The 23,242-nt window shown below is 38.1% G+C and overlaps 3 protein-coding genes across 3 annotated transcripts; 2 read left to right on the top strand and 1 right to left on the bottom strand.

The window, feature by feature from the left end:
* Nucleotides 1-9: 9 nt before the first annotated feature.
* zcchc17 (zinc finger, CCHC domain containing 17) lies at nucleotides 10-4,668 on the bottom strand. Its single transcript, XM_067424933.1, has 8 exons — nucleotides 4,442-4,668; nucleotides 4,025-4,104; nucleotides 3,889-3,946; nucleotides 2,348-2,448; nucleotides 2,124-2,215; nucleotides 1,737-1,837; nucleotides 429-553; nucleotides 10-298 (listed from the first exon to the last, which is right to left on the bottom strand). Exons 2-8 carry the CDS (start codon nucleotides 4,097-4,099, stop codon nucleotides 140-142), a joined length of 711 nt encoding a protein of 236 aa, XP_067281034.1. The 5' UTR covers nucleotides 4,100-4,104; nucleotides 4,442-4,668; the 3' UTR covers nucleotides 10-139.
* Nucleotides 4,669-4,761: 93 nt separating this feature from the next.
* snrnp40 (small nuclear ribonucleoprotein 40 (U5)) lies at nucleotides 4,762-11,163 on the top strand. Its single transcript, XM_067424932.1, has 10 exons — nucleotides 4,762-5,007; nucleotides 5,888-6,017; nucleotides 6,105-6,198; nucleotides 7,192-7,357; nucleotides 8,826-8,948; nucleotides 9,040-9,160; nucleotides 9,340-9,422; nucleotides 10,283-10,344; nucleotides 10,431-10,534; nucleotides 10,665-11,163. Exons 1-10 carry the CDS (start codon nucleotides 4,897-4,899, stop codon nucleotides 10,712-10,714), a joined length of 1,044 nt encoding a protein of 347 aa, XP_067281033.1. The 5' UTR covers nucleotides 4,762-4,896; the 3' UTR covers nucleotides 10,715-11,163.
* A 1,109-nt stretch (nucleotides 11,164-12,272) lies between these two features.
* On the top strand, nucleotides 12,273-20,087 carry nkain1 (sodium/potassium transporting ATPase interacting 1). The gene is made up of 8 exons (XM_067425366.1): nucleotides 12,273-12,568; nucleotides 12,777-13,091; nucleotides 15,095-15,232; nucleotides 15,365-15,445; nucleotides 16,590-16,787; nucleotides 16,873-16,930; nucleotides 17,012-17,093; nucleotides 19,301-20,087. The coding sequence occupies exons 2-8, from the start codon at nucleotides 13,038-13,040 to the stop codon at nucleotides 19,308-19,310; spliced, it is 621 nt and encodes a 206-aa protein (XP_067281467.1). The 5' UTR covers nucleotides 12,273-12,568; nucleotides 12,777-13,037; the 3' UTR covers nucleotides 19,311-20,087.
* Nucleotides 20,088-23,242: the final 3,155 nt, after the last annotated feature.

The following is a 23,242-nucleotide window of genomic DNA, read 5'->3' as shown; positions in this document are numbered from 1 at the left end:
CCTTCACAAAACACACCAGTCCCTTTTAATGGTCAAATCATTTTTAATATGAACAAAAAATACACTCAGAGATACATTTCATCTGAATAAACCTGCAGTAAACGACATGCATGAGTTTGAATTGATTTGCTAACCAAAATCACTTTGCCTTGTGTTTGTGTTTCTTGTGTTTTTTCTTCTTGTCTGAGTGTGTGTGTGAATGCCGCGGCCGCTTGGCTCCTTCATCGCCGCTATCAGATGAAGAGCTGTCTCTCTTCCGCTCTTTCTTTTTCTTCTTTTCTTTCTTTGCCTTCTTTTCCTGCATGATAAAGGGCATCATGAGCACGCAAATTAAAGACTATTGCAGAACTTGGCAACAAGTGAAGAAGGTTACACAACAACGTATCATCTGACGCAATCATTTTGATGTCAAAGGGGTGTGTTCGAACCTTTTTACGTTTCTGGGGCTCTGACTGGGTGTTCTGGTTGCTGGTTGGCGGCGGCTCCTCGTCCTCTTCTGGCACTAAACTGTACTGCAGTCCAGGCTTAGAGAAGCAATCCTTTGCAAAGTGACCTTACATGCAAACATACATACACGCCATTATTTACAATCTAAACACTGTCATAACAGATGTTCAGAGATTAAACATACAATCTGCAAATGAAGACGGTGAGATCTAAAACTGATGACTGTGTATGAAATACACACGTGTTTGCTGTAATACACACTAGTTTGGGGACTAATTTGCATTGTGAAACAAAACTATATTTCAAGCAAATGCTTTTCTTTTGAATTTAAAACTTAAAGAATCCTGAACACTTGTTTTCAACAATGATAATAATCAGAAATGTTTCTGAGCAGCAAATTATATTAGAATGATTTCTGAAGGATCATGTGACACTAAAAATGCTGAAAAATCTGTTTTACATCACAGGAATAAAATACATTTTAAAATATCTCCAAATAAAAAAAGTTATTTAAAATTGTAATATTTCAAACTATTATGGTATTTTCGATGCAATAAATGCAGAGCAGAATAGACATTAAACAGACCACAAACTTTTTTTTAACTATTGCAATGACAATCAGAAACATTCATGCTTTAAAGCTACACTGTGTAACTTTTTTAGTTTCTTAGCTAAAAACACTTAGCTCTTTCAAAAATATATGTGCTCATTAATGTATATTTACTTCTTTCAAGTAATAAAGTATTCTCCTAAGTTTATAATATGCCATTGAAAATACATACGGGTGAGGGGTTCAAATGCCGGTCGCCATGTTGACCCTCCATCTTGAAAGTACAGTAGCCAAAGAGGGACATAACCGTAAATTTAAGCTTCGCCTTTCGCGTTTTAACACTCGATGGCACCGTGTCGAATGTGAAGAGGCGGATTGCCATGTTAATCTTGGACTAAATCGGCCACCGTAGGAGTTAAAACAAAATCGGAATTGAGAGGAACAGAAACTATTATTCACTGGATGGTCATATACCTTTACACCGCTAGATGGGGGAAAATATCACACAGTGTAGCTTTAAATGTTAAAGTCACACCATGACTAATATCGTCCTTCATATACTCTAAGCTACAGTGGGTTTTCAGCAGATTTGTCTTTGTTTTCCTTAAAGTAGTTGTGATTTCCATGTGGCTGAATCTTGTTGAAATAGCATGTCAGTTGTGTTTGTGGTCTGTAAAAGTGTCATGGGTCTAATGTGCACTAGAACTGGGTCAGATTGACACAATCGGGAGGTTCATACCAATGCAGCCACACTTTTTGCATGTGGTGTTGAGCACAGCCTCCAAGGTGATCCTCTGCCCAGTGTGATCTCTGAACTGCCTCCGGCGACGTTCGTCCTGTCTGAACAGCATTGATTTATACAGTTATTAATTTATTGTTTTCACAGGCAGGGCTTAGATTATGCCAGGATTTTCAGTGGCTTATAAACATGCCTTACAAAAACACATTACTGATGTGCATCTTGAGACAAGACAATAACATATTTTAAGATATCAGTGCAAGTTTATTTCAGCTTTTAGTCTGAGAATGAACCTCATTCCCATTTTAGTCTGGGACCATCTTAAGCCTTGTCTATGAAACTGGGGATATTTAAAGTTCAGTGCTCATGTATAATAAAAGCTCTTACTCTGCCATGACATGGTTGGGGTCTAAATCCCGGCCAGTGCCTTGATTGACAGATTTCATAGAGAAGGACAGTTTGATTTTATCATCTTTCATCTGATAGTGGATATAAAACAAAAAGCACTATTAGAAAAATAATAATGTAACTGTATTATAAAAGACACTAAATCACTGGTGCATGTAAAATTATAGTATAAATTCCACTTTTAGTGTTGTAATTGAATGTACCTCTGAGCCAATGACTTTTATCCACACTTGCTCCCCTACATCAACTATTTCAGATGGGTTTTCCACCCGACAGGATGACATCTCACTCTTATGAACCAGACCTGAAACACAAATAAGTTATTTTGTGTGTAATCATCTTCGTTGTTTTAAAGGGATAGTTCATCCAAAAATTAAAGTTCTGTCAGTGATTACTCGCCCTCATGTCGTTCTAAACCCGTAAGACTTCCGTTCATCTTCAGAGCACAAATGAAGATCTTTTTGATGAAATCTGAGAGCTTTCTGACCCTCCACTGACCGCTACGCAACTACCACTGACGCTTCTGAAGAGATTCGATCACTTTATATGATGAACAGATGTAATTTAGGCTTTTATTCACATATAAACATTCATCAACTCACTCATCAGTTGTGGTAAACGAGCTCAAGCATGTTCACTTGACGTGTGAGAACCAACAAGGTTCATTCTCGTGTCTAGCAGCTAGGGGTGTTCGATTCCAGGTTTTCTGGAGTCGACTCCAATTCCCGACTCCCACTGTGGGAGTCTATGGAATCGACTCCGTTTACTTTACATCAATACAGGGTTAGAAATCAGACAAACTTGCTGTTGTTACACACTTAAATGATTTCCTCCCAACACAAAGTCCTAAAATCCTCTTATTAAAACCGCACACTTTTAGCGTGGCCATCCAAATTAGTCCAATTTAGTGATGACTTTCATGGCTATCAACATATATCTATTAGGCCTACATAACCTAGGAAAAGTCACGAAAAAAGATGTTGTCGAGTGATGGCGCTAAACGCACATGATCATTGTCAAAAGGGGAGTTAAAGATACTATACATAAAATAATGCACACTATTGATGCGCTTCTTCTTGATATTTTTATGATTTATGGTTAGTTTAATAAACACATGGTTACCATGGGAAACCAAATCTATATTTATTGCAATAATATATAGCCTACCATCAATTAAACTAAAGCTAGCATGGAGGAAGCCTATAATTACAAACTAAAGTCGCTGTTATTGTTTTTTATTTCTAAAGTAAGCACTCAAATAAATGTGTGACAAAGTTTCTGCGACAGCTCTCTGACGCGGCGTACACGACAACAGTGGATTACCTTGCGGCTCGCTTCATTTCACTCACTCCTTGCTTTAAAGTGCACTCAACTTCCATGCACTTTAGATGAGATTCAGTAAAACAGAGTGATTTCGGGCACAGCAACAGAGTCGACACCGAGAGTCGATTTCTGTACTGGAGTCGACCCTGACTCTGGGGCTATTCAGAGTCAAGGAATCGACTCTTTTGGAGTCGACTCCCCTTCACTACTAGCAGCACGTTTGAGTTGTTAGTCAATGGAAGGACAGAAAGCCCTCAGATTTTATCAAAAAGATCTTAATTTGTGTTCAGACAATGAATGGAAGTCTTACGAGTTTGGAACGACATGAGGGTGAGTAAATGATGACAGAGTTTTAATTTCTGGGTGCTAGAACTAACCCTGTTCAATGAGAACACACATCTCAGTAACTCTCCAACTTTACCTTGTTTTCTGTATCCTGCAATCTTAACAAAAGCTCCATATGATGTGACAGACACTACCTGAGTAAATAAGAACAACAACATAAATACATCAGAAAGAACATATTTATAGGATAGGATTTAAAGGATAGATCTAACCTCTCCCTTCAGAATGCTGTACATTGGTGGAACTCCATCCAGCCCAGCTGGCTCTCTCGTCCGCTCCTCTGCCATCACTCCTGCAGAGATACACACGTTTAGTCATCTGTATGTTACTCATTTAAGTGTAAACAAATACATCCATTGACCACTGCATCTGAAGACGCTGTAGTGCGGTTACACATTAGTTTAAGGTGTCCCATGTTACAGTGTAATTATGCATTAAGGTACTGAGTAATAATAATGAATTACATGTACTTACTATAAGATTAGGATGTGGTTTAGGTTAGTTGCATGTAATTACGCACAATTTAAAGTAATTTCTATAGTAACGAAATGCAACGTGTAATAAAGACGCTGCAAAATAAAGTGCTTATGTAATGTAACGCAGGCAAATATCAAGATGATTAAACTTACCGGATGGGATCAGATCGCGGACACTGTAATGTGAGAGTAATCTATAAGAAAACTGCAATGTGCACGTGCTAAACTGTCGCAGTTTAAATTCCAAAAATCTTCACTATATGAAATACAGTACAACACAATTACCGACAGACACTTCACTCCATAATACACTGCAAAGCATTACAACGCAAACCGTAAATAAATGTATAGCATAACACTACACTCCTCTTGTTTAGATGACACAAGTTCCGTGAGTGTGTATTGTCTTCCGGGTCAAAGATTTAACAGTAACCAATGAGACCGCGCTGTGTACGTGTCAGCCAATCAGAAGGCTTCGTGTTAGCGAATGTGTTTTGCTGGTCGAACGTGTGTTGCTCGATGGTGGAGGGAGGCTCTGAAAGCGCATTCATTTGAAAAAAGCTCATCGTTTTGAAGCGGTTTCATTTATTGTCGGGTATTTTTCCACAATGATCGAACCGAAGAAGCGCGGTGCTGAGATGGCACTCGTCCCCGCCGGTGTGAAGAGGCCGCGGACAGAGCTGGTGGCCGCGGCGCAGAACCAACAACTCTCTGCTATGGTAAGACCGAGAGCTGCATTAGATTAAAAAGACTAGCTGGAGCTCATAAATGTGTGTATCCTGCATGTGTTGTAGTAGTGGGGCTTTGATTCATCCCACTGAATATTTTGAGTCAATTCACCAAGGGGCTTCGTTCAGTGATTCATTCCGCAGATTACAGTGTCTCCGGTAATGTAACGGCGTTACATTGACGTTACATTTACTTTCGTTCAAGTGCAAACATCGCACAATAATGCAAACACAAATAAAACTTCACAGAAATAAATAAAATGCACCAGGGGTTTTCATAATACAACTGGTTATAGCATTGTAAAATAAAGACTTATTTATAAAATGTCTTATTCTAAGAGTCGCTATTACTGTATGTACAGCCTGACTTCACTCAACAAAAACAATCATTTATGAATGTAAAATTTCACGTAAACTAATTGCGTTAAAGCACTTTTACCTATTTAGAATATTCAGTGAAGCCATTAAGTTTTCTCATAAAAGTAGAAGAGGTCTCGAACAATTTATGTTTTCATTTTATACACTTTTTTACATCTCGCGTCACAAAACTGAATGTTATGATGATTGACAATGACAAGTATTACGAGTAAGTCATTTAGCCGTTCTCAATCGATTGAATGAATGGCCAATCGCTGTTTCAGTTTGATTTCAACTACTCGTGCAGCCCTGTTTAGCATCATACACACTTTCCTCACTAATTACATCAATAAAGATCATGCACTTGAGAAAGGAGAGACTACAGTGAATGAAACAATTAGTGCATGTAAGCGATCGAGAAGGACTGCCATCTGCAGTCAAAGGATGGGAGGCTTCATCATCCTTGAGTATTTATAACAGCACCTGCATAAACAATAATCTGTGTTCATGTCAGGGCCCCCCACGCAGCTCCAGTCTGCAGGCTCCCATAATGCTGCTCTCCGGTCATGAAGGTGAAGTTTACTGCTGCAAGTTTCACCCCAATGGAGCCACACTCGCCTCTTCTGGATATGACCGCCTCATCTGTGAGTATTATATTTTACTTTTTGACGTGTAGCTTATGTGTTGATGCGTTGATCTGCTTTTGTTGATGATGTCTGATGTTCTTGTAGTGATGTGGAATGTCTATGGAGACTGTGAGAATTACGCCACGCTTAAAGGCCACACTGGAGCTGTGATGGAGCTTCATTACAATACGGACGGCAGGTGCGTTTGTGTAACGGATAATATTATAAAAAAAATCTTACTGTAGCATTTACCCTTTTAAAAATAAAGGTTCCAAGTGTGTGATTCTATAAAATTACCATTTTTGGTTCCAAAAAGAACCTTTCATACCCCTTTTCCACCAGAATGAACCGGAATGTCCTCTATGAACCAGTTTGTCTTTCCACAGGCTAGAGAGCCAGCACAGAGCCAGGTCTTATGTCACTGTATACGTCTCATCTTTCTCAGCAACGCTAGCGAGGCAGCAGGAAACACACACACTCCAGGCTCGTTCAAGATGCATTGGCGCTGCGCAGAACACCGCGTATATGGTATCACAATACAGCATGAGCGATTCAAAAGCATAAGGAGTCGTATGTTCTCGCTGTTACTTTGATGTCATACGGCGATTGGTCTGCACAGCAGCGATGCATCTCGAACAAGCCTTCTGTAACTATTGATGCCCATGGCTTTACGATCCTACATCTGCATTAAAACGCAGCACATCCAACACATTCGTGCAGCTCGCCATAATTTGTATAGACGGCAATTACAATCGAGCAGCTATTAGCTCGATTTGCTTCTATTTAAATGACGGATCACAAGTTTTTGTTGGTCTTGTTGGTCACGGTAACCCCGCCAACAGCCGATGATGCAAGCAGTTTTTACTTCTAGCCCAGCAATGTTTTGGTGCTACTTAAGAACCACTTTTCCTGGCTCGGAGCTGGTGCTCTTGGTGTGGAAAGACAAAGAACCGATTTTAAACTAGGCTCTGGCTCCGAACTAGGACCAGCACTGCCTTGGTGGAAAAGGGGAGTCAGTGAACAGTTCTTAAAATAACCTTTTTTTTTCTTAATAAAATTCTAAAGTTCCTCATAGAACCAAGGATGACACTAAAGAACCTTTATTCTTAAGAGTGTACACTGCCATTTTACACTTGCAAGATCGAAGCATACAGTAGATATCACATACTAAGAGTGTGTTTGTGTCTTCCAGTCTGCTGTTCTCAGCCAGCACGGACAAGACTGTCTGCGTATGGGACAGTGAGACAGGGGAGCGTGTGAAGCGTCTGAAAGGTCACACGTCCTTTGTGAACTCATGTTTTCCGGCGCGGCGCGGCCCACAGCTGGCCTGCACGGGCAGTGATGATGGAACTGTAAAGGTAAACATGACACCATTTAACCCCTAAGTCTAGACTGGAAACCCGCTAGAAGTCTGTGACATGTTTCGACCTTATGAGTCTTAAACAACAAAACTCCAATACATTTTCAATCTGGCCCATGATATAGTGAATATGACCTAGTTAGGATTAGGCAGTCTAACGATTTTATATCGTGATCCATCATAAACACATCCATGATATACTTTCAAGTAAATCATATAGGCTGGTCTTTTATGTCCTCGTAATAATATTAAAATACAGCAGTGACTGCCTACTAAATGGGATGATTACATCACCTGTCTCTATCATGTGACTTTCATGCCTGCAAAACAATTCAACAGCTGTATGGCTGTACAATGAATCAAATTTTAGTTTCGGGTTCAATTTCAGGTTCTAGTGATTATGAACATGTAAATGTAATCTAGTTAAAAAGGATAATTTCTTTCCTTTTACGTGTTGTGATTTTGCCCCTCCTTCTCTTAAACTTAATGCCCAAATCAGGTAATGTGACTGCTGCAAAATGCAGGACATGCTTTATTTTAAAAAGAGATATTAAAAGCGCATTAAACTGCAATAGAGACTGATCGCCATGCGCTTTTTGTGTGCGCGACACGAGACGGTCAGACAAAGTATGCTTGGTGTTTCAAGCGTGAGCCTAAATGGTCAGATATACAAAATAAATCTCAAAATGTCAATTTTAGTGAGTATTTACATAGAGACAGTCAGTTCACTGCTGTTGACTGAATAACTTCAGTAGTTTTAATAATAATCAGTGTACGTTTAATTCATACAGTGTAGAGACTAAACCCCGAGTTAAACTTTAAAACACTATTTTCCATAGAAATGTTGTAACAACATAATTGTTGTAGCATTAATATCAAACAATCATAATGCAGACACCAAACTTTATTTTATGGACTTTATATTTACCTTTTTATACTAGAAAGACAGACAATGTATATTTTGATACAGTGAAGACTACTGTTCCATTCTGGATTTTCTCGATAGTCATCATAAAACTGGGAAGATTGTGATTCAGATCGTGGAATATGTTTGCTTGTTATAAGATCGTGATATGAGAATTTGGGAGGATTGTACACCCCTAGTCTTAGTTCAAATGGTCTAGTTTGAATATGAACTAGGCCATTTGAATCCCGAATCATTTTGTATCCCAAACCAAATCTCCCTTTTAAGTCAAAATATCCCTTTTAATATCTTTCTAGTATAAAAAGGCAAATATTAAGTCCATAAAATAAAGTTTGGTGTTTGTATTATGATTGTTTGATATTAATGCTACAACAATGATGCTGTTACAACACGTCTTTAGGTTGTTGCCTATAATGCTTTTAAAATGGTTGATTTCAACCTGACCGTGCATGAAGAATTTAATAATTGATATCTCACTGAGGAATGTGTCCGGTTAAGAGTGTTCAGATGGTCTAAAGGTGTCATTGGATCTTCTTTGTAGCTGTGGGACATCAGGAAGAAGGCCTCTGTTCACACATTCCAGAACACGTATCAGGTTCTTAGTGTGACGTTCAATGACACCAGTGACCAGATCATCTCAGGAGGCATTGACAACGACATAAAGGTCTGTGTGCAACAAATACTCTTCCGGGATTTTATACCTCACTATATTTGTGTTTATTTCTTCTTGTCTGAATGTGTGTTTCATGTTGCAGGTGTGGGATCTCAGACAAAACAAACTGATTTACAGTATGCAGGGTCATGGAGACTCTGTGACCGGTCTGAGTCTCAGCGCAGATGGATCCTATCTGCTGTCTAACTCCATGGATAACAGCGGTAAGCTTTAATGTGTGTGTGCGTGTGTACACACAACCACCATTGAAAAGTTTGAGGTCTGTATTGAAAGAAATCTTTCATGAACCTTTGAATGGTAGTAAATGTGTACCTGTCACTAATGTGTGCATGACTGATTGCCTACATGCATTACGTCGGCTGATGTTTTCTGTCTGGAACAGTGCGTGTCTGGGATATCCGTCCATTTGCACCAAAAGAGAGGTGTGTGAAGATCTTTCAGGGAAATGTCCATAACTTTGAAAAGGTAAGCCCAATTCTCTTTTTTTAAAGTTCTTTTATTGTTTATAAATAGAGTATGTGTTTTCCATTGTGATTTAAAAAAATTAAAATAAAGTATTTAAAGCTTGACTTTTAGGCTGTTTCTAGTTGGCAATGTTTGGTTTGATTAAAACGAATCTTGGTGCTATTGCTCTGTTAGTGTGGTTCATTTAAAAAAGTGTGAACTGCGTGAAATAAACTCTGGTGTGGGTTGAATGAAACATGAATGCAACAATAAAGACATGTAAAGCAACCAAAAATGGTACATGATGTCATGAGATGTGACCCTAAAAAGGACAGATTGCTCAAGCATGGCCTGTTTTTTCTCATCATAGTTGTGATGTTGTCCATCACAGTTCCGTACAGGCGTCAAAACTGCAGATCTTCGTGTGTGTGTGTGTGTGTGTGTGTGTGTGTGTGTGTGTGTGTGTGTGTGTGTGTGTGTGTGTGTGTGAGACGGAGGGATTCCTGCTGCTGTTTTGACACCTTTACTCATTTTATAAGCACTTCACGAGTTCTCAGCTGGTCAAAATACCATCATATGTAGCTACGCACATACAACGAGCGCATTTAGCCCAGCACACGGCATTGTTTTGGATGTTCGGTAAGTTCTGTCACAAAATATGTAATGAAATCCGACCAAACAGGTTGTGAACATAACCTTTGGTTCGGTATCTTTAGGTTCAGTGTTTTGGTCCAAACCAAGTGAACCAAACTACAAGTGTGAACACACCCTTAATAAGGGGTAAATTATCAAGGAATTCTTTCAGTAAACATCAAAACTGGAAGTTCATATTGCAGGGCTAAAGTGTTTTTGCAAATGAAGGTTTTCTTTGTGTGCCTTAGAATCTTCTCAGATGCTGTTGGTCTCCTGATGGGGGTAAGATTGCAGCCGGCTCTGCTGACAGGTATGGCTGTTTTTGTGTGGTTTATGCAGTGTTTGTACAGTATGATTAATTATGTGTGGAGTTAATGTGATGCGTCTGTGTTGTAGGTTTGTGTATATTTGGGATACAACGTCCCGTAGGATCCTTTATAAGCTGCCTGGTCATGCTGGGTCTGTCAATGAGGTGGCTTTCCATCCAGAAGAGCCCATTGGTAAAATATTTTTTTTTCTTTTAATATAATATATAACTATATAACTGAAATTATAATGCGAGCACAATCTTCCCATACTGTCTTACCCACTTCTGCTCCATTTAACTCCATTATTTTATGTCTCCCACAGTTCTCTCTGGTTCCAGTGATAAGCGTCTCTACATCGGAGAAATTCAGTAACTGTGTGTTTGTGTGTGCGAATACTGTTTGTGTGTGGCTGAATGTGAGAATGAGAAGAGGAGGGGGGAAAAGGAGATATTATTTGGAATTTTTGCCATTTGTATTTGGTTGGAAAATTGATGACCAGTTTGGGAGGGTGGGTCGGATGTGATGCAAAAACAGTGGCTTTTTTATGCTTTTTAATAAACTTGTTTCCAAAATTATGTGCACTGTCTTTCTGTACACACACACACTATTTAAAAACAAAGTTTTATGTTAGATGCAATTAATAAATTGGACAGCCCTAATATATGTATAAAGCAGGCTTCTGAACTGAGCGCTGATAACAACTTGGGTTGTTCCTTGTCCTTAGTCCAGATGACATACCGTCAAGTTTTTCAAAAAGAGCTTTACATTTTGATTAATCTGACCACAGAACAGTTTTCCACTTTGCCCCAGTCCATTTTAAATAAGCCTTGGCCTAGAGAACGCCTGCACTTCTGGTTACATGTTTTGATAGGGCTTCTTTCTTGACCTATAGAGTTTTAGACGGCGACAGCGAATGGCACGGTGGATTGCGTTCACTGACAATGTTTTCTGGAAGTATTTCTGAGCCCGTGTTGTGATTTCCATTCCAGTATCAGTATATGTGAAGCAGTGCCGTCTAAGGGCCCGAAGATCACGGGCATCCAGTCTGGTTTTCCGGACTTGACCCTTACACACAGAGATTGCTCCAGATTCTCTGAATCTTTGGATGATATTGTACATAGTAGATGATGATAACTATAAACTCTTTGCAATTTTTCTCTGAGAAACTCCTTTCTGAAATTGCTCCACTATTTTTCGCCGCAGCATTGGGGGAATTGGTGATCCTCTGCCCATCTTGACTTCTGAGAGACACTGCCACTCTGAGAGGCTCTTTTTATACCCAATCATGTTGCCAATTGACCTAATAAATTGCAAATTGGTCCTCCAGCTATTCCTTATATGTACATTTAACACCGGACTCTTATTGCAACCTGTACCAACTTTTTTGGAATGTGTAGCTCTCATGAAATCCAAAATGAGCCAACATTTGGCAAGACTTTTCAAAATGTCTCACTTTCAACATCTGATATGTTATCTATATTATATTGTGAATAAAATATAAGTTTCTGATTTGTTCAGTATTGCATTTTGTTATTCTCAATTTAGTGTCCCAACTTTGGAATCGGGTTTGTATATTTGCAATACATTTTTAGTTAGGTATACAGTAATATGTACCAAATATACATAATGTAAATGTACTGTATATATCATACAAACGTATGTGTCATGTGTAAATGTATGAAAATTACCGTATAACTGTTTGTGTTTACTAAAACTGTAGTGTATATTGGGAATGTATGTATATATATATATATATATATATATATATATATATATATATATATATATATATATATATATATGGTAATTTATATACACATGTGTATGTACTGTATACTGTATAAAAATGTGTGTACTAAAAAAATTTGTGTATATTGCGCATGTTTACATCTTGCATAATTTGACGTAAAATTTGTTTAAAAATAGCAACGTTTCCACTTAGTAATAAGTGTCCATAGCCGCATGATGGTTTTCTTTGTGCTCTGTAAAACGCCTCATGTTGTGCCAAGCAGGCGGCGAGCGTCTCTATGCGGTTGCGCGAGCGGGTTGCAGTCCGACTCGCACGAGGGTGTCTGATTTCCACCCACAAACCCCGCTGCGCTCACCCTCCTCCCGGTGCCGATGTTGACAAAGAGCCGGAGCTGGAGGATGGTTGCTCAAACTACAGCGCCAGTCTGAGACCCCCGACGGTACATCGGCTCGGAAAAACGAATACCGGAGCTCACGGTAAGTCACAAAGACTCGCTTTGTGCTCGCTCCAGATCTCATTTGCGTTATTTTCTTACCTCGCGCCCTTACACCCCCCCTCTCGCGCGCCGTCTGATGCTTATCATATGATGCTCATTTCTGCCACTTAAGCGCGCTCACTGACTCTTCCTCTGTTCTTTGTGCTATTTTGGGGTTTTCTGCGCCTGGTACCCGGTACGGAATGAAGGTGTGGCAGAACCGCTAAGAGTCGGATCCGCAGCGGGGCTGTAGGACGCTTCGGTCAGGACAATTCAGCGGAGGAGGTCCGGTATGACCGGCAGCCATCCGAAGGCATCGACGCACCGAAGCATGCACGCGGCCCGGTGGGCTTCTTGATGCTTTGAACGGTGATAGTGAAGCAAGACCCTGAAGCGAGCTGGACCTCACCGGGGACTCCGCTTTCTCCCGACGCCTCGCGGGGCCCAAGCCGTGCCTCAAACGCGAGAGCATGGGTCGGTGCGACGGGAGGTGCACGCTGGTGGTCATCTGCTGCCTGCAGCTGGTAAAACACTGTTGTTGATGTTCATGTCTAGTCTAACCTCAAAACATGTTGTGTTAGCGAGTCCACTGGCCTGGGGTTCTGATTTCGGAAGGGGTGGGTGAAGCTGAGGGAGACGGTGCCCTGGTTCTCTTTTTCTTTGGGGACCAGTTGAGTCACCTGTCAAAACTTTGCCTGCTTGGAGAAACTTCATGCCCCAGATTTGCATGCATATGCATGATTTGTTTGTGCAACACACAGGTGAGGCGCATGTGAGGATGAGGGGCCTCCTGAGGAAAGGGGCTCTTCTCTCATAGGGCTGTGGGCCGGGGCTCCAGGCAGTTTCCATGGAAACAGCTGCAGCACAGCGCTTTGGGATTGCTCCTATGTGTGCGGAGACAATATTTTTATTTACTTGCCATTGGCTTAAGTGGGGCCTAATGGTTCACCCAATCTGTACTGTACTGATTCAACGTTAAAGGGTTATTTCAGCCCAAAATGAAAATTATCCCATGATTTACTCACACTCAAGCTATCCTAGCTGTATATTACTTTTTTGTTTCAGCCAAACAAAATTAGAGTAAAAATATCCTGGTTCTTCCAAGCTTTTTAATGGGAGTGAATGGTAACTAAGATTTTGAAGCCCCAAAAAGTGCAGCCACCCATCATAAAAGTAACCCATAGGGTCCCAGGGGGTTAATAACGACCTATAATATAATAAACATCCTCTGACCCGATGCATGACATTGGATGTAGGAGTAGCGTGAGCTCAGGTAAGAGTAGACGACTCCTGCAGTTCAAACAGATAGGACGACAATCTCAAAAATTCTCGATTTTGGTTTGCTCTTTTCTGTGCGTTTCCGCGTTCATCAGTACGCCATGCGTCAGGTCAAAGGTCACCCTTTCCCCAAACTAGACTCGCATATAGCTGTTACCAGAAGCCAGTGATTATAGTTTATTAAGCTATAAATATAGATATTTTTTTCACAAAAATGCATGGCTTTGCTTCAGAAGGCCTTTATTAGCCCCTGAAACCGTGTGGAGCGCTTTAATAATGGATAGATGCACTTTTTTGAGCTTCAAATGTTGGGCTGCCATTATAAAGCTTGGAAGAGCCAGGACATTTTTTAAATACAATAATAATATTATAATGATAATAATAGATTTTATTTAACGCACTTTTCATTAAGAAGAATCTCAAAGTGCAACAAAGGGAAAAAATAACAAAAAAATGAATAACAAGTAAAAATATAGAATACTACAAACAATCAACCAACACAGAAAACTGAACAGAAACAGAGCCGATGGTGGAAGTGGAATGATGGCTAATATATGTGTTTGGCTGAAAGAAGAAAGTCATACACACCTAGGACGACTTGAGGTTGAGTGAATTATGGGATAATTTTTGGGTGAACTATCCCTTTAATAGGTTTTTAAGCTTTTCACACCCAACAGTCTTTATGAAAATCTGAGTAAACAAAAGCGTCCGACGGTGACCATAGAACTAAAATAATTAAAGTGCTCAGCAAACATGGCACCAGACACACACAGCTTGAGAGTTTGGCTAAACTAACCCACCACCAGACTCACTCCATCGCCAAATTAGCCCAAATATTTAATAAACGCATATGCGAAGCGGCAGAGGACCTGCAGTGCTTTGTCAGAGATGGGCGTTCCTGCATACGGGAGTAGTCTGAGATTTCTGGCACATATTCGCACGGCTGATGATCCTTCTCTGAAAAATTTTCTGTGGTTAATGTGCACTGGGCCGTTTCTTGGATGGATGCTGTGCATGTCAATTTCTGCCAAGAATAGTAGCCAGCGATACCAGATTTTGCGTACCATTTTCCTGCCAATGTAACTTTGGAGTCTGCAGCACAAGCTTGCTTTGCCAGTCTCATATTTGCCTAGTACCGCTCAATTTGAAGGCTAGGACAATGCGTGACATTATCAGTATTGATATGGGCTTTTTATGCACACACACGCAACATGATTGTGCATGTAATCTGTTCTTGGTTTGTTCACAGGTGGCTGCGTTACAGAGGCAGGTGTTTGACTTTTTGGGATATCAGTGGGCTCCCATCCTTGCCAATTTCCTCCACATCGTGGCTGTCATTTTGGGAGTGTTTGGAACTGTTCAAATCCGCTCCAGATATCTTATACTGGTAGGCATATGCATAATCATGGGGAAACAAACCAGCATGTTTTTAGCTCCTAATGTTGAAACGGGTGTCTTTTTGAAGACTGCATGCGTCTCGTGTGTGTTCATTAGTATATTTTTGTGTATCCACTTTCAGTATGCTGTGTGGCTTGTGCTCTGGGTTGGCTGGAACTCTTTCATCATCTGTTTTTACCTGGAAGTTGGCCACCTGTCACAGGTAGGTGGATTTACTGCATCTGTCCAGACTCCAGTCTATGGGAAGTCATTGAGTAAATACGCCAGAGAGTCTGAGTAAATGTTTAATTTAATGCAGCCTTAAAGTTATCATGAAATCCCATTCACAAATAATTTTTTCTCATGTATTTACAAGTGAAACTAAGGGCACTTTATTTGATTGTATTAATTGTGAATTGTTTCGATCATGAAAATTGGGTGTGCCGTAAAAGAAATCTCTGGATCAAAACTTTCTCAACTTTTTCTTTTAAATGTTGCTGTTTTTAAAAAGTTCTGCTCTGTTATTTCTTTTAATATGTTCAATGTTCATATTCATGCAACAAACTATTCTTGGGGCCATGTTTTGTGAAAATGATCAAAAATGCTGGCAGTGGCTGCTGGCAAGTTTTCTTAAAAATCACTGGTTGTAAAGGAGTTAATATAACGATTATGAAGACATTTATCTTTGGAACAGGGTTATTATCATTAACTTAAAAAAATTAATTAAAATAACACTGAAATAAAATATAAATATCAATTTTAAATATATATATATATATATATATATATATATATATATATATATATATATATATATATATATAATTTTTTATACTGAAAGTCAAAATATTTAAATTTTAAACAAGTTAGTTTGTACCTGGTAGATATTAAATTATTAACTGTAAATAGACAAAAACTTAAAACTGGGGGGTTAAACCTAAATAGCAATATTAAAAAGAACTAATAAAAGGACAAAAACACATCACAAAATAACTGTTTAAATTAATGAAATAAATTATTTAATATGAAAACTAAAAATTAAAAATGTTAGTAAAACTAAAATCAAGCAAATATAGAGTTAAAATATAACTTCAAAGTCAAAGTTGAGTTGATGATTAGGCTAGGCAAGTTTATTGATAAAGCTCATTTCATACACAATGATAATGAAAAAGTGCTTTACATAGAAAAAAAATATTCAAAACAGATGCATAGGAAATTAAATAAAAAATCATGCATAAGAAATTAAAATAACTGTATTTAACTAAAAGCTAAAATACTATTCCTGACTACCTGAATCACACATGTTTTAAATCATTGATTTTTTTTATATTTTTTTCCTTCTAAATCCTGTTTGTGTTCTGCTGCAGGACAGGGATTTCCTGATGACATTTAACACATCACTTCATCGTTCCTGGTGGATGGAGAATGGGCCTGGTTGCTTAGTTACTCCAGTGCCTGACTCGCCATTGGCTCCTCAGGATCATCATGTGATCACTGTCAGTGGCTGTCTACTGGATTACCAGTACATTGAGGTGGTCAGCTCAGCCTTGCAAGTTTTTCTCGCAGTGAGTGATTGATCTCCTTTCTTTACATTTACTAAGTGAATTTTTTTCACCTGAATGCCTGTTCACGCATTGCTCTGTGTTTCAGCTCTTTGGATTTGTTTATGCCTGCTATGTCAGTAGAGTCCTGGATGATGAGGACACCTGTAAGTGTACTTTATTTGGAACTCTGAATTCCAGCCATATTGAAGTGCTTAAGTTTTGATGACTTTCTGTCTCTGCTGCAGTCGATTTCATTGGTGGATTGGACTCTTATAGTTACCAGCCTCCACAGAAGAGTTCTCACTTACAGCTGCAGCCTCTCTATACGTAAGTACACATTCAGTTCGATCATTCTTTACTCAAAATGTTACTCTTTCAAAATGTACAGTGTCTAGAAATCTAATTTTATCAAGCGTCACAACTACAGCCTATGGCTTTTCAAAAAAATTGCATGTGAAACAGATGGGCTGCATCCGAAATCACATACTTCCCTACAATATAGTAGGCGAAAAATGTCCACAGTAATCATAAAAAGTTGGCAAAAAGTACCAGGATGACCTATTTATTCTGACGAGATTTTGAAGTGTGCATCCGATGGGCACTTTACTATCCCATGAGGCCACGGGAGAGGATTTGTGAATGGCAGATGTTGGTAGGTCACATGACAGTATAGTACATTAAGGAATACATTCATACGACACATACTCATATATAGAGCATACTTTTTTAGCTGTTGTGAAGTAATTACTTATTCAAAACAAACCTACTCAGTATGTGATTCAGACACAGCAATTATATAATGAAACGATGAACATTTCATAAGTAATGTCCCCTATTGTGATCACATTGTTTGTTCAGGTTGTTTCCAGGAAATGTATATTTATATATTTTTTATAAATATATTTTGTAGTAAATAGTTTATCTATATGATCTATTCATTCATTTAGCAATTTACTAATTTGTATATTTTAATACATTTTAATTATAATGTTATTTTGCATTTTAATGGTATGTTTTATTTATTTTTTAAAACATGTTAAAAATAGCTGCAGTTGCATGATTCTCATTTTGACATATGGCCATTCGGCTGTGAAAATGTACATACTTTGCACAGTATACATACTATGTACTATAATAAGTAGTATGGTAGTACTTCAAACACATGCTGCATCCGATATCACATACTTCCATACTATATAGTAGGCGATAAACAGTAAGTGACAAAATAAGTGTCCGAATTCACAGTACTCATAAGTCCTATTCGGACGGTAATTTTTTCTCGTGGGGTCGTAAGGTATTTTCATCATTTACAGGGGCTAGTCAGTGATTTTCTTGCCGTCTGAATCCAGAATGTCAGTGTTTTCTCCCACCACATGTGTAAAAATCCCCAGCCGAATTACCTCCTGTTTTTTGACAAACACTAAGGTCGTGTGGTGATTTAATAGCCATCCAAATCCACATCTCTGAGTTAAAAAATCACAGTTTATATCCTTTTTGACCCCTGCAGAGCACCGTACAGTTGCGCTTCGCTGTAGATCTAGAGCAGCGGTAGGGAACATCGATCCTGGAGAGCCACTGCCCTGTTTTGTTAACCCTGATAAAATACTCACTTGCCTGTAACTTTAGTCATCCTAAAGACCTTGATTAGCTTGTGCAGGTGTGTACGATTAGGGTTAAAGCTAAACTCTGCAGGACAGTGGCTCTCCAGGATCAACGTTCCCTACCCCAGATCTAGAGCTTTATTACTGAAATGCTGGCAAGTATTTACAAAAGCAGTATATTTCATCACTCCTCAAAAATAAAAAGAAGGAAAGCACATAAACATTTGAAATAGGGCGTTATTACGGCAGCAATAATACATGTTAAAATAACAAGCAGCATTATGTTTACCTCGTGTAAATCAGAGGCTGTATTCACTTATTTCTGCCCATTTCCATGTGGAATAAAACAACATCCTTTATTTTGAGATAAAATACATGACAGAAAACCATTTTAACTATAATGTGCATCTATATCTTCCTATTGTTTTAACATATTTATTAATTCAATAATAATTAAGATATTAAATGCCTATTATTAAATTAAATGTGCATTTATTTTTATTAAACCAAGCATATGATAGAAATCTCGCTCCTCCACCGTGAATAAATCACCATCTGAACGCACAAGTTTTAAAACTGAGGTGACATGCAAATTTATTTTTACGGACTTCCAAGTGAGAAACAATTACCGTCCGAATAGGGCTATAAAAGAGTCTGCAAAAAGTACCCGAATGATCTACTACTACTTCCAGCGAGATTTTGAAGTGTGCATTGGACACTTTACTGTCCCATGAGGCCACGAGAGAGGATTTATGAATGGTAGTGACGCTGTTAGGTCACATTATAACTATATAGCTACTTTTTTAGTTAATTACTCATTTAAAATAAGTACCTCCTCAAGAGAGTGTGCTATTTCGGACGCAGCCACATCCTGTTGGATTAGAAATTTCCCTTTGTAAATGTATGTTATTTTATACTTGTATATCGATCCAGGGCTGGATAGAAACCAGAGGAAAACCCAACTTCAGAGGAAAACAACTGCTTATCTCTGAGAGATGAAGTCCTCTGCATTGTGGGAAATGTTCTACAACTTCAACGTCTGTCTCTCAAACTGTGTCTCCCTCTATTGGAGAAAATATATAGTGCCACACCAGCCGGAGTCCTAGAGAGAGAACAAGAATATGGGCAGGACCACAAGATGCTCAGACAAGCATTATTCAATAGGACTTGAAGACCGCAACAGATCTTCTGTGTGTGTTCATATGTGCACGAGCACATAGGCCTTTGTATATGTTTGTGTATTCACAAGGTGGCCGACCTTTGACCCAGGTAATCTTTGAGCACACGCCGGAGCGGCCCGCTCGGCTCTTTCCGGTGTGTGTGTGCGTGATTGTTTATACTCTGATATAAGACACTATAATGTAATGTGTTAGATGAATGTTTTAGGTTGGGTAGATGTGTATTTTGGGGAATGCTGTAGGACTTTGTGCATGTAAAACTCACGGTAGAGGAGTGGGTGGCCCTCATACGTCTGCGTGCATGAATGTGCGTTTCTGATTGTGACGATGTACACGGACAACAAGTTTTGATATGTACCTGACGCATAATGTGACTAGCCATAAATGTTTATTTGAACAAAAGCTTAGAGTGAATGTATGTTAATGTACAATACTTGTTTCAGGAAGTCTGTGTTTGTGTGTGTGAGTGAGCGAGTGGGTGTGTGAGGGACACACCTGAAGGGTGGGACAGTTGTTCAGCATAATAAACTCTTTCTAGATTATTCTTTGTCGTGTTCACTAATAAATGCACCACAGGGGGGTCGTGTGGAATAAAACACGTCTTTGATGGATGAGGATAAGAAACTCTGTCTCGTTTTCACGGGGCTAAGTGTATAAAACTGGTGCTCCCTAGAGAGCGTTGAGTCAGATGTGAAGACAATGACCAGACCTGCTTTATCTCATCGTAGGTCAATTGCGATAGTTCAGTCGTGGCCAATGTCCCTCTGCCATTTACACAAAGGCAGTGAAGTAGCTGCTCACATTTCCAACAGCTTGTTATTTTAGAGTGACTGCAACTTGTGTTTGCAGAAGAACATGCCGCTTTTCTAGTACTGCATGTTTGTAAAGAGAAAATAAACATTTAATAATTACACCGGTAAAGTGTGTGAACAAATTTACATTTAAGGCAAGACACCGTAAAAGGAAACTGGCAGGAAAATGTCCTAAATACACATTTATGTGTTTTTTATTACATTTCATCCCCTGTCTCAGACTAAAATGCATGTTTGAGCTGTTTTAACTGAAAGCAATTTACACAGATAAATCTTAAAATATGTCAGTGCCATTGTTTTGTCTCAAGATTCACATCAGTAATGTTTTTTAAAGGCACGATTATAAAAGATCCTAAATAAACCAAGGCCTATTCCTGGCTTAATCTCAGACCTGTCTGTGGAACCAGGCCTTGATCTATTTGCATCTCAATTACAACGCATATACGGCCATAAAAACCTTTCAGAAAAGAATTTTGAACAAGAATAATACAATTTTTGTCTTTATCTAACATTCAGATTTCTGGAAATACGTGTATGCAAGTGCATATTTTAATTAGATATTGCATATTTAAACATGACATTTCAGAAAACATAATAACTAAACAGATTAATCAACTGGGATTTTTTCATATCTATTTCTTACCTTTTATCCTATGACCTGCTGCTATACTCTGGAAGATTATAATAAATGAAGGATGTTCCCAAAATCATGTGAAACACTATAATACACACACTGTAAAAAGTCAATCTGTGGGTTTGTAGATTTCATTGAATTTCATATGTAAACTTTATTTAACAAAATTAATTTCTTGTTTTTTTGACAGTTTTTTGCATTGAAATTATTTAAAAATTACTGGAATAAAATCTACTAAATGTGGTTGTTAAGGATTTAGCTATTATTTTTGAATAATTTCAACTCGAGAGAATATTGAATTAATCCAACATGATACAAATGAGCTGTTTTCAATTTAGAAGCATTTCCTGTTAAAACGCATGCTTAATGCAGCTCACAGCACGAGGCACACATGCACTGGAGTTCCTCGATGCAGACTCATTTCTGACAAAGGTAAGGACTATTATGTCATTTATATTTGAAAAAGCTGTTGTAAATTGTCCAAGTTGTCTACTTGATGTAATATGAATGTCATTTTTAATATATAGGGCCTATAGGACCTTAAAGGTGCACTGTCGTTGCTGCCTATGTGTGGATCAGATTTAATCAAAAAATGGGTCTCGGATGACGTGGGTGAGTACATGAAATTTTATTTTGTGTGAACTAACCCTTTAATCTGGTTTTCTTCAGTAAATTTAAAAGGAAAAAGCATTATTTTTCACATATTTAACTTATCTAAAATGTGCTGTTGATTTTGATTGCTTGTCCAGGGTGTTGCTATGCTATTGGCACTGTTTAGAGCATGTTTGGTAAATGTCACGGCCCTTAGAGGAGATATCATTAATTCATTTCTTTCTTTTAGGATGAACATTGTCCTGTTGATATGACGAGAGGTGGACATCCGCTGCATGGCAGAATTCCTTGGGGAACGTACAGGAGATCGCATCAAAGAATTCAACGTATGCAAACTTAATTTCAATATACCAAATGTGTGAATTTAAATAAATTATTGTTGGTTACTTAACCATAATATTGTTGACTGGACTTAACTTGTTTGATCAGTATTGTAAGACACAAATAGTTTCAGATTCTCTCTTTTAATCAGTATTTCTTAGGTTTTGAGTCTCACTGCTGTTTATGATTGCAGGAAAATGAAGAACAGTCAGGAACTGAACAGCTTGTGATGGCAGTAATTGTGACCAGGACAGGAGCTAAAAGTGACAGTCCAAATGACACTGGAATTGTTATCGAATGCTTGGAAGTTCTCACAGGCCTTGAAGTTGCAGTTCTGATGGTAAAGAATAGTCAATGTTCACACTGAGAATACAAAATTTGTGACTTGTTGGCAATAAAATGAGTTTGTAATTCATCTTTGATGTCTGTCTGTTATTCATACCTGCAATCAGATTTAATTAAATGATTTTAATTAATCCACTCATTAAAAATAATAATACCAACTTAATTTTGTGTTAAATCAAAACAATTCCATTAAGTAGTATTTATTACCATAGTCAGGTTTTTGTCCAAGGAAACCAATATTTTTGTTTAAATTTTACTTAATTATTTTGTGTGATGTTTGCAGTTACTCATTTTGAATAGTTAATTTTTAATGTGCTCATTTGATTAATTCTAACTCAATTTTTAAGTGTGTTGAATTTAATTAATAACATTGTTTGTAATCTGTTGCCACAATTTTATTGAGTAGATATAGGGTATTATTTTTTACAGTGCACACTGTAAAAAATAAAATAATTATATGATCAATAAGTTATATCAACATTTGTTTGTACATTGCTTTAGCTTATCAAAAATAAATTAGCTCATTTTCAACTTTTTTATAAGTTACACAAGATTCAACTAAGTCAGTTTAATGTACTTTAAGTTGAAATGACTCAAACATAAATTGACAGTACTTTTAAAATTAAAGGCATTTATTTAAAGGGTCTTTTATTAATCCATTATTAACATTGTATAACTAGGGATTGAGATTATAGGTTTCACTTTATTTTAAGGTGTCTTTGTTATCCTGTAATTATATATAAGATAACACAGCTGTCACATTTTAAATAGAGGACCGTTTTAATTCACATTAATGCAACTTATAACAGAGAGCAGGCCTTTTTCTACCTCATGGCTTTTGCAACTGTTTTATTAACTCCACCAATAAAATTAGTAACTAAAAGTACTAATTAGTTAGTAAAATTAGTAACTAAAAGTACCACTCTGAAAGATGTAAACCATCTATTATTAATGTATGATTAACATTGTATTT

This window comes from Pseudorasbora parva, chromosome 19 (genome assembly GCF_024679245.1).
Source record: "Pseudorasbora parva isolate DD20220531a chromosome 19, ASM2467924v1, whole genome shotgun sequence".
Lineage (NCBI taxonomy): Eukaryota > Metazoa > Chordata > Actinopteri > Cypriniformes > Gobionidae > Pseudorasbora > Pseudorasbora parva.
The sequence above is the reverse complement of the archived record's forward strand: the minus strand, read 5'-3'. Positions and strand labels throughout refer to the sequence as shown.

Excerpts from the sequence above, each read along its gene's own strand:
- zcchc17 (XM_067424933.1), bottom strand. The coding sequence starts at position 4,099 with ATGGCAGAGGAGCGGACGAGAGAGCCAGCTGGGCTGGATGGAGTTCCA. Across the intron at positions 1,838-2,123 it reads CCCAACCATGTCATGGCAGA|ACAGGACGAACGTCGCCGGA; the intron begins GTAAGAGCTTTT and ends AATGCTGTTCAG. Across the intron at positions 554-1,736 it reads CAAAAAGTGTGGCTGCATTG|GTCACTTTGCAAAGGATTGC; the intron begins GTATGAACCTCC and ends TTTGCATGTAAG.
- snrnp40 (XM_067424932.1), top strand. The coding sequence starts at position 4,897 with ATGATCGAACCGAAGAAGCGCGGTGCTGAGATGGCACTCGTCCCCGCC. Across the intron at positions 6,199-7,191 it reads CATTACAATACGGACGGCAG|TCTGCTGTTCTCAGCCAGCA; the intron begins GTGCGTTTGTGT and ends TGTGTCTTCCAG. Across the intron at positions 7,358-8,825 it reads GTGATGATGGAACTGTAAAG|CTGTGGGACATCAGGAAGAA; the intron begins GTAAACATGACA and ends TCTTCTTTGTAG.
- nkain1 (XM_067425366.1), top strand. The coding sequence starts at position 13,038 with ATGGGTCGGTGCGACGGGAGGTGCACGCTGGTGGTCATCTGCTGCCTG. Across the intron at positions 13,092-15,094 it reads TCATCTGCTGCCTGCAGCTG|GTGGCTGCGTTACAGAGGCA; the intron begins GTAAAACACTGT and ends GTTTGTTCACAG. Across the intron at positions 16,931-17,011 it reads CCTGGATGATGAGGACACCT|TCGATTTCATTGGTGGATTG; the intron begins GTAAGTGTACTT and ends TCTCTGCTGCAG.